The sequence below is a fragment of the Piliocolobus tephrosceles genome, chromosome 4 (genome assembly GCF_002776525.5).
Source record: "Piliocolobus tephrosceles isolate RC106 chromosome 4, ASM277652v3, whole genome shotgun sequence".
Lineage (NCBI taxonomy): Eukaryota > Metazoa > Chordata > Mammalia > Primates > Cercopithecidae > Piliocolobus > Piliocolobus tephrosceles.
In genome coordinates this window covers 35,056,974-35,067,390 of record NC_045437.1, presented here as the reverse complement: position 1 = coordinate 35,067,390, position 10,417 = coordinate 35,056,974, and the positions used below count along the sequence as shown (strand labels likewise).

The following is a 10,417-nucleotide window of genomic DNA, read 5'->3' as shown; positions in this document are numbered from 1 at the left end:
CTGCTACAAATTCATCCTTACTAGCTCCTGCCTATTAGCAGTCCTCTTGTCCTCTTTTGTTTGCCATCAGCGAGGACTGTGCTGTGATTCTATCTCTAAGTGACTTGGACCACTGACCCTCAGATTTCCAGCCTTAAAATCCACCTTCCTTCTCATGCGCCTCTGAATCACAGCCTGACCATTCCAGACTCCCTGTCCAGATCCTCTCAGCCTCTTTCAGTCACCATCTGTCACAGAATAACACCTGAGAAAGACATCTTGCATGTTCTTTCCATTTCTGTTCTGTTCTCCTGCATATTCTCTTCAATGCTCAGGAACCCTGCCCTATGCTTGAGAGTTCAGGGCCAGACACACGCTTGCAGGCCTCCACATTGGGTCCCTGTCTCTGGTGCCCACAGAGAACTCCTTCTTTGCTGATCAGGCATGGAGACTGTAGGTTTCCAGATTTCCTGAAAAGTAAAAGTTTACAACATCATCTATCCACAACCTCACTAAACGATTGGCCAAGAGATTTCTGTCCTAGTTGCCCAGAATTCTGTCATCTGGCTACTCACGGCTATCGGGGAATGGGGCAAGTCTGCACTGGCACTGGTCAGGATGAAGGCAGCGGGAAGTGGGTGGAGGGTTAGTCAACCTGTAGGGTCTGAAGAATGGGAAAAGTGGCCCCAAATCCTCCAGAATGCTTGACCTGTTGAACCAGAATGTTTTGTTATTTAGTCTTGACCTATATTCATGCACTTAAGCAGCAAGCAATCATGGGCGGGCTGATAAAGAAACACTTCTGTTTCCTGGTTACAGACTCTGGCTGGATCTGAGGAACCACTGAGTTTGCCTCAATGACTTTCCTTTTTCTTTCTTTCTTTTTTTTTAATTGAGATGGAGTCTCAGTCTGTTGCCCAGGCTGGAGTGCAAGTGGCACGATCTCGGCTCACTGTAACCTCCACCTCCCAGGTTCAAGTGATTCTCCTGCCTCAGCCTCCTGAGTAGCTGGGATTACAAGTACCCACCACCATGTCTGGCTAATTTTTTTGTATTTTTAGTAGAGACGGGGTTTCATTATGTTGGCCAGGCTGGTCTCCAACTCCTGACCTCAGGTGATCTGCCCACCTCGGTCTCCCAAAGTGTTGAGGTTATAGGTGTGAGCCACTGCGCCCAGCCTTCAGTTAGCACTTTCTAAGTGTGATGGGGACCACAAGACAATCAGCCAGAGCAGATGATTTCAATCATGGATCCCCAGATCCATGTAGATGAGAAGGTGGAATGCAATTGTAGCTGTGGTTCCAAGGACAGCAAGCACAGACAGGACTGTGTGTCGCTACAAACCAGTTGGCACTAAACCTTAAGTCGTATAAAAAGGGTGAAACCCACTTTATTTGGGTTCTGTAGAAAATGTAATTTGCAAATGGACTCTCTTTTCAGTCTGTATGGTTCTGACGTTCTCTGGGCAAAGGATTTTGTACTAATGAGTAGGAGGTATGTATCCACATCAAAATGTCTCCACATGTACAGGAGAATGGAGACTTTAGGCTTTACTAATAGGTGCTAGAATTAATCTGGGTATTCATGTGTACTGTTCCTTTGTGGTGCCTGTACCACTCTTTGCTTTTGACTGGCATTAAGGTTTAGAAAATGCATAGGTTGGTATTGGGATGGAGTAAAGAGAGTACACCATAGGAAGTTTCCCCTTCTGGGGCCTCCACAATCTGCATGTAATTAAATGGTGCATGTAAGATAAACATAAACAAGAAGATCACATAACACCCACAGAACCCATAGCTTCCCATAAGTAGAAAAGAAGACACCAGATTGTAGCAAAGCTATCTCCTCAACTTCTGCTGCAAGCCTTTATGGAGACCTAATGAGTCGGGAAATATTGTACATAGGAAGCAGGTTCACTGTGAATGGGTTATCAGTTTGTCTGAGTCCAGTGAGATGGAGCAGCACCCCCCGCTCCAAGTTAATTGAAGTGAATTATTGGCCTAAAATAATCAAGTCTTCAAAGAAAGCCAAAAAGTAGAGAAAATGTAACAGAATAAATGGGAGAAATAGCAACCTGGTAGATTTAAACACATGCATTCGGACTGAAATACAAGATTGACAGACTTGAATGAAAATGTCAAGCTGATTGCTGTTTCAAGAGACACACCTAAAATATGAGGAAACAGGAGGGTTGAACATGAAAGGATAGGAAAAGATAAATCTTTTCACACAGTGGAAAATGAAATCTGAATGGTTAGTAGTAATGGCAAACAAAATAGACTTTAGGTGAAAAGTATTACCAGAGACAAAATAGGTCCTCATTATAAAATGAGGACCGACTGTTTCCCTGGAAGGTATAATACCTGAAACTACAATTATTCATATATATGCATTTAATGAGTAGCCTTAGGGGTATAGAGGAAAAGTTGCTAAAACACCAAGGAAAAATAGAATTATAGTGGAAGAACTATAAAAACATCTTAATGAAAAATTTCAAACATTCACAAAACTAGAGCTTCTTTATGCCCAGGATTTAGCTTCATTGATTACTAACTCCTGGCAAATTCTCTTTTCTTATGCTGCCACCCACATTTAACCTTGTTTACCCCCACAACCTATTATTTTGAAGCAAATCTAAGAAATCATAAGACTGAATCTGTAAATGTTTCAGAATGTACCTTAAGAGCCAATTTCCTTCCTTCCTTCCTTCCTTCCTTCCTTCCTTCCTTCCTTCCTTCCTTCCTTCCTTCCTTCCTTTCCTCCTTTCTTCCCTTCTTTCCCTTCCCTCCCTTCTTTCCCTTCTCTCCCTTCCTTTACTTCCCTCTCTTCCTTCTTTTTTGACAAAGTCTCACTGTGTCCTGAGCTGGAGTACAATGGTGCGATCTTGGCTCACTGCAACCTCCAACTCCCGGGTTCAAGCAATTATCCCACCTCAGCCTCCCGGGCAGCTGGGGCCACAGGCATGCACCACCATGCCGGGCTAATTTTTGCAGTTTTAGTAGAGACGGGGTTTCATTATGTTGGCCAGGCTGGCCTTGAACTCCTGACCTCATGTTCTGCCCACCTCACCTACCAAAGTGCTGGGGTTACAGGCGTGAACCACTGCACCTGGCCAGAATTTCTTTATAAGATGTTTATAACCACAATTACATAGAACTCTTCTCCAAAGCAACAATAACTACTTAATACAATCAAAATTTGGGTTCAAATATCTCTCATACTCCTATAATGTTTTAGAGTCCATTGGAATCATGCTATTTAAAACGTTAACGAATCTGATACCTGACTCTTCATATCTCTTTGCATTTGATTTTTCTTAGTAACATTTGCCATTAATGTACTATATATTTTATTTCTTAGTGTGTTTAGTATCAGTTTGCCTGGCAGAACAATGCCTGGCATAATAAATAGCTATCAGCCAGGTGTGGTGGCTCATGCCTGTAATCCCAGCACTTTGGGAGGCCAAGGGGGGGGGTGGATCTTGTGAGGTCAGGAGTTCAAGACCAGCCTGGCCAACATGGTGAAACCCCGTCTCTACTAAAAAATACAAAAATCAGCCGAGTGTGGTGGTAGGCGCCTGTAATCCCAGCTACTCAGGAGGCTGAGACAGGAGAATTACTTGAACTTGAGAGGCAGAGATTGCAGTAAGCTGAGATTGCACCACTGGACTCTAGCCTGGGTGACAAGTGAGATTTTGTCTCAAAATAAAAAAAAATAAAAATAAAAAAAAAATAAATAAATAAAAGCTATCAATATAATTGTTGAATAAATGAAAATCTTGGAGTTTGATAACAAATCCTTTATTTTGCTAATGCATTATGAAAAGTACAAGATTAAGACGAACTGGAGCCTTGTGATGTCTGGTAAACCTGGCCCTTCCCACACTTCTCTCTCTCCTCTCTTCTCTCTTCCTCCACAGTAGGTATGGCTAGGTGAGGGATGCACAAATGCATAGGAATGTAATGCTTTACATTCCAATGAGAAAAATAACACCTATAGACTGAAGAAGGCAGGAACAGTACAAGCAGAATTCAAGGACCCACTGCAACCAAGGATTCCTCTGCTTGTTTAGAGTTGCACTGAAAGCCTTTCCTAAAGGAAGTCTTAGTTTGAGGATAGAGAGTGTAAAGGGGACTACTGGACCTAGTGATCCCTGCCCTCACTGGGGCTGACGTTGCACGGAGGTAGAATTACAACCTGTCTTCAGCATGTGCTCTTGGAAATTATGGAAAGATTCACCAGTCCTATTTCAGGATACTCATTCGGAATGATAGTCTCAGCTTTTGAATTTCAGTCCTCCAGGGACAGACCTGGACTTCCAGAGGTAGGACTCTAGCCTCTCTTCAGGAATGTTACCTTCTAAAGAGACACTAAGAGGTAGATTCCAGGGATGGTAGATTGATTTCCCTTGAGGATCCCCTTCCAGGGAGGTCTTGGGCTTGGAACATCAGCTCAAGATTTTAAGCAAGTCTCTCAGGAAACAGATCACGGGGCTGGCAGTATGAGGTAGTGGAAGCAGTTAGAAGGGAACTAGAGTGGGTAAATTCACACAGCCTTGGCAGAAGACAGATGGGTCCCATGGAGATCGAGCGTTCATCAGAGCGATTTACTGAGGTCCCTGCCATTCCTGGCTTACAGTAAGGATTTTCCAGGTAGGAGGGCTGTGATCCCACGGACAGAGCAGGGTTAAGGATGGACTCGCCAGCCCCTCCTACTGACTGCTGGTAGTTCGGTAGAGCAAGGATAGATTATCCAATGGAGCACGAGGGAGGAGGTGCAGAGGGCAAGAGGGGATGGACAGAAGAGAAGACTGGCAGGATCCTCACTTCTACCTCTTCCCACAGCCGGTGCCTTTGGAGCACTGAGGTGCACAGGGTCCCTTAGCCAGGAGCAGGGCGCGCAGCCCAGGCTGAGGTCTGCGGCTTCTGTGGAAGTGAGCATGGCTGGGCAGCGGGTGCTGCTTCTAGTGGGCTTCCTTCTCCCTGGGGTCCTGTTCTCACAGGCTGCCAAAATCCTGACAATATCTACAGTAGGTGAGTGCTTGGCCGGAGAATTCCCAGACAGGCGCGTCCCGGATACCCGCACTGCAAGGGCTCCAGAGAACGGCGCTTGATCAGAGTCATCCAGGCGATTTTCCAGGCTGGGTTTGCGGACCCGGCTGGAGGAGGGAGAAGCCCATCCAGCTGTGGGGCAGAGAGGGGCCTCTACTGCTGAGGTGGGGAAGATAGTTTTGGAGAAAAGAGACTCTCTGTTTCTCTCTTTTCTTCAGGACGCGCTCCCCATCCCGCTGGGTTGGGGCCAGAAATTTGAGACTCATCCCGGAGTTTGAGACCCTGGGCTGCCTTCTCCAGAGCGCAGTGGGACTTTCAGAGGCTCACCCTAAGCTCCATGGGGCGGGGGTGCGCAGTAGTTTCCAGTAGAAACGGTGGTGAGCGTTTTCAGCCCTTGGAGACCAGGGAAAGGCGTTCCTCAGGGCAGGATGTTGTGAAGCTGCCTCCGGAGCCAGGGTAGCGCAGGCAGGTAATTTCATGGCTGCAAGGCCAGTGGAGTGTTTTCCTCCACGGGAAACCTGGAGAACTGCCCAGGGCTAAGGAGAGGACCCAGGTCATTCGGATCTTTTGGAGCCTCCTTCCTTTTACCTGTGCCGCTGACCGTTTCTGAGGGATTCATGGAACTGTTAATTCAGCATTTTGGGTCTCAGTTTTACTTCTTTTACTTTTACCCCAAAGGGAATAGGAGACAAAAGAGAAGCATATATGAACATAAAGGGATCATCCCAGGATCGAGCTTCCCCAAGACTTTATTTCAACCCATAGTGGGTTCTAATGGATTCCTTTTATCGCGGAGAATCAGGGCTCCTAGAACTGGGAGAAACCAGAGATCATCTAATTTAGTGCCCATTTTGATTTCCTGAGAGGGCAACTGAGGGATGGGGAGCGAGATGCCTTCCTTAAGAGCACATGTGGCCTCCCTGATGTCCCATGAGGAATTAACTCAGGGTTTTCTTACTGCAGGACCACGCTCACCACAACTCCCATTCTGAAGCCCTTTTCACTGGGGATTTTCAGAAATCACTGTTTAAGAAACAGTGCAAGTCCATTCGAAGACTCCCCCCATCCCCTTTCTGAGTGTTAGTCTCAGTGAAGCAACAGAGCTTCTTAACTTCTTAAAAGTACACCGTCCTCCTTCCTCAGGCTCCAAGAAGGAGTTGGTGTCGTTTCTGAGGTGCTGGAATCCTGATTTTTGCCCCAGAAAGTCAACTGACTCCCCAAGATCCACCCCTAACAGCTGTTTCTGTGGGGACCCCTTCTTCCTGGCTCCCTGTTCTTACATGGATTAAAATGTGAGCAAGATCTGTTGCAGATTTGTACTTTATACATCGCTTGTTGCTCTAGACTATTCAAGTCTGGGTATAAGTAAACTGAGTCATGCAGAGAGCTGCACACTACTTCTCTACTCCCTTCCACCTCCACCCCCAAACTTTTGGTATTTACCATTACATTACCTTCTCTTCTGATCTTCCTTTCTCTGCTGCTGAGAACCTTAGATTCAAGCAAAGGCTGTGTATTAGAACATTAGAACACTGAGGAGACATTGATTTCATAGAACTTGTACCTCTTTTGAGGATCAAGCTTCTCTTTCCTTAGGATGGTAGGATTTTTCTGGAATCAGTGATTCCCTAGTCTGTTGGGCAACCAGGATCCAGCAGGCCCACCCCAAGGGCCCCACATTTGTCCTCAAATGTCTTAATTAGAACTTAATCATTGTTTGGCCTAAATTAAGTACATCCTTTCTAAATACATTAGAATCTTAAAGATTTGGATTCTAAGTAGTGTTCCCTTATTCTTTCCCTTTCAGTGATGATTTCTTGGACAGATCTCTTAAGGTTTCTATCTCCTACAGCAGCATAAATGTCCAAAGAGCAGGATCCCAGAAACAGTTCTCATTGTTTTTTAGGAACTATTCACACTCATATGTACAACACCATACCTGTATTTCCACCAATCCTGTGATTTCTTTTGGACTCTGTGTCTCCATAAGGCCTTGGTTAAAATGTACATGTACCTCAGGATGAGGAACTCCCATGGCCTAAGCACATAGTAACTCATTACACGGACATGGATACTGTGATTCACAAGAGGCAATCTCTCACGGACCAGAGCCACAGGTAAACATTTGGGTGGTCATGCTCTGGGTAAGTGGGCTGGGTTACCCAGAGGGACATGAGGAGACTGGCAAAACTCATCTTCCTCCACTCACTACCCACTTCCTGTTCCCCTACCTTTCCTCTCCTGGATTGATCACTATCGACTTTGGACACGGTGTTCTCATCATTCCAGAACTGAAATTGTGCATTGTTCCTAGGTGGAAGCCATTATCTACTGATGGACCGGGTTTCTCAGATTCTTCAAGATCACGGTCATAATATCACCATGCTTAACCACAAAAGAGGTCCTTTTATGCCAGGTATCTTTTCTCACTTTTCTTGATTTCTTCTACTCCAAGCAAAGAGCAAAATATTGTTTGCATAGAAAGGCTTAGTAAAACTTTTTTTAAAATTCTAATTCAATTGGAAAGATGAAAAGCTTGTGTGTGTGTGTGTGTGTGTGTGTGTGTGTATAAAGTGCCAAAAAGCTTCTTAGGCTCTAATTACCAGGACTTGACACTCCATACTCCCATATTTCTTTTCCCCTTACTTGACCTCTACTCCATCCCAAGCAACCATCCACTCATTATTATGGGTTATTTTAACAAATACTACTTAATAAGATGGCTTAAAAATATATTAAACAGGGTTGGGCAAGGTGGCTCACACCTGTAATCCCAGCACTTTAGGAAGCTGAGACAGGTGGATCACTTGAGCCCAGTAGTTTGAGACCAGCCTGAGCAACACAGTATTTTTGTCTCTACAAAAAATACAAAAATTAACTTGATGTAGTGGCACCCACTTGTAATTCCAGCTACTTGGGAGGCTGAGGGTGGAGGATTGCTTGAGCCAGAAGGCAGAGGTTGCAGTAAGCTGGGAATGCACCACTGCACTAGAGCCTGGGCAACAGAGTGAGGCTCCATCTCAAAGACTCTCTGTATATAGATAGAACAGAAATATTCAGCCTTATTTAACACTTCTTACATGTAAGAATCACTTTTCTTTTTATAGATTACTTTTCCTCTTTTTATGATATCGGAATGTAAGTAAGCTCTCGCAGGGAGCCCCTTATTTATGCAGCTAAGTTAGGAGTCTATGACTGAGATGGTTTTGCATTCTTGAAAAATAAGTGGCTGCCCACAAGTTTGTGCGTAGTGATTTCAGATGTTCTTAATGGAGTCATTGAATCCAAAGAATTTTAGCCAAAATGAAGCTCATACATCTTATGAACTCCTCTGAAACAGAAATCCTGAGAACTTAACAGACTTGCTTGATAACAGAGTTGGGTGGATTAGGACTTTATGCTCTAAATTGCTCAATATGAAAGTGTTGCTCCGGGAAAAGCCCAAACCCCAGCATCATGTAATACACCCAGGCAACACACCTGGACATGCACCTCCTGAAGCTATAATTTAAAAAAAGAAAAAAAATCAAAAGCAAGCATCTTTGAGGAAGAAAATTCTGAGATATTTTTAGCCTTTGAAGGTAACATCAGGCTTTGTTATTGTTCAGATTTCTAAAACCATTTTTTTTTTTTTTTGAGACAGAGTCTTGCTCTGTTGGCCAGGCTGCAGTACAGTGGCATGACCTTGGCTCACTGCAACTTCCATCTCTCGGGCTCAAGCAATTCTCCTGCCTCAGCCTCCTAAGTAGCTGAGATTACAGGCGTGTGCCACCATGCCCGGCTAATTTTTGTATTTTTAGTAGATACAGGGTTTCATCATGTTGACCAGGCTGGTCTCGAACTCCTGACCTTAAGTAATCCTGCTGCTTTGGCATCCCAAAGTGCTGGGATTACAGGTGTGAACCACTGCGCCCAGCCAAAACCATTTTTTAATCTACATTTTTTCATTTAAATTTTAAAATTTCATTGTGGTGAAATATATATAACATATAATCTACCATTTTAGCCATTTTGTTTTAATTGAGTCAGAGTCTCGCTCTGTCTCCCAGGTTGGAGGGCAGTGACACAATCTTGGCTCACTGCAGCCTCCATCACCTAGGTTCAAGTGATTCTTGTACCTTAGCCTCCCAAGTAACTAGGACTACAGGCAGGCGCCATTAGGTGTGCGGCACCACGCCTGGCTAATTTTTTTGTATTTTTAGTAGAGACAGGGTTTCGCCATGTTTGCCAGGCTGGTCTTGAATACCCCTGACCTCAGGTGATCTGCCTGCCTTGGCCTTCAAAGTGCTAGGATTACAGGAGTGAGCCACTGCACCTGGCCCCATTTTCAAATGTACCGTTTAGAGGCTTTAAGGACATTCACATTGTTGTAGAACCACTATTACCATCCCTTTTCAGAAGTTTGTCATCATCACGAAGTGGAACTCTACTTATTAAACAGTGACTCCCTGTGACTGACAGCCACTCTTACTTCTTGAGACCATCACTATGACAGTTGTTACTGTTACTGCTTGAGACCATCATTACGAGACTGAACCAAGGAGGACGAACGTAGAAATGAAAACTTAAAAGAAACTGTTATAAAGAAAGTGGCCAGGGGAAGAAGAAAAGAGCTCCCTGCTTCTAGTGAGCAAAGGCAACTGCTGAACTTCCATAACCCTTCTTATTTATCGGGTACAATGAACAGGGAGGAGGAGGTAACGATTGGTCAGCTGCTTGATTGATCACAGGTTCATATTATTACTAACAGGCTTCAGATTTGCCTAATCACAAGAAACACTGCAACTGGGGTGTGACTGCCCTCAGCATTCCTTCTGGGTGGCAGATGCAGTTTGTCAGTTTGCCAACATTCTGCGATTATGAGAAACAGTTTGCTGTTTACTCATATCGTCTCCAGTGGTATACTGAGTTGATCACAGTCCTCACTCTTTTGGCCTCCAACATTTCTCCCTTTTTGTTTTTAATTGAGAAAGGCAATTACAGTCTGTGCAGCCCTCAGTTGCCAGTTGGTGGTCCAGCTGATCTTACAGATGCACAGGAAACCATGGCCAGCATGGCCACAAACATGGAGTCAGGGGCTTTTGCCTGACCTTGATGCTCTAACAGATTCTCAGCTTCCTGTGTGGTTTTCTTGATCTGTCTGCATGTCATGGAGTTGATGTGAGTGTGACTCCAGTCAGTCCTTGTTCCATCTTCACATTCAGATTCAACTGGCTCATGGCTTGTACTGGGGGAACCAGGCCTGTGTTTGGAATCCATGGGTCCCCCCAGTCTCCCATTCCATGGTCGCACACACCTGGGGAGCACCCACATGGTTTGTTCATGTTTTGTGAGAACAGAAACATACCCTGGTCCCCACATTAGTAAATCTACCAAAACAAAAGCAA

General features: G+C 44.7%; 1 protein-coding gene across 2 annotated transcripts in view; it reads left to right on the top strand.

The window, feature by feature from the left end:
• Positions 1-4,423: 4,423 nt before the first annotated feature.
• UGT3A2 (UDP glycosyltransferase family 3 member A2) overlaps positions 4,424-10,417 on the top strand; it is a 30,333-nt gene continuing 24,339 nt past the window's right edge. The window contains exons 1-3 of one of the 2 annotated variants that reach the window (XM_023216580.2): positions 4,424-4,485; positions 4,824-5,012; positions 7,345-7,446. In XM_023216580.2, coding sequence (XP_023072348.2) covers positions 4,919-5,012; positions 7,345-7,446 — 196 coding nt within the window. In that variant the 5' untranslated portion in view covers positions 4,424-4,485; positions 4,824-4,918. Of the gene's footprint in view, positions 4,486-4,809; positions 5,013-7,344; positions 7,447-10,417 lie in introns of those variants that run through there. The other variant, XM_023216581.2, reaches the window with a different exon arrangement.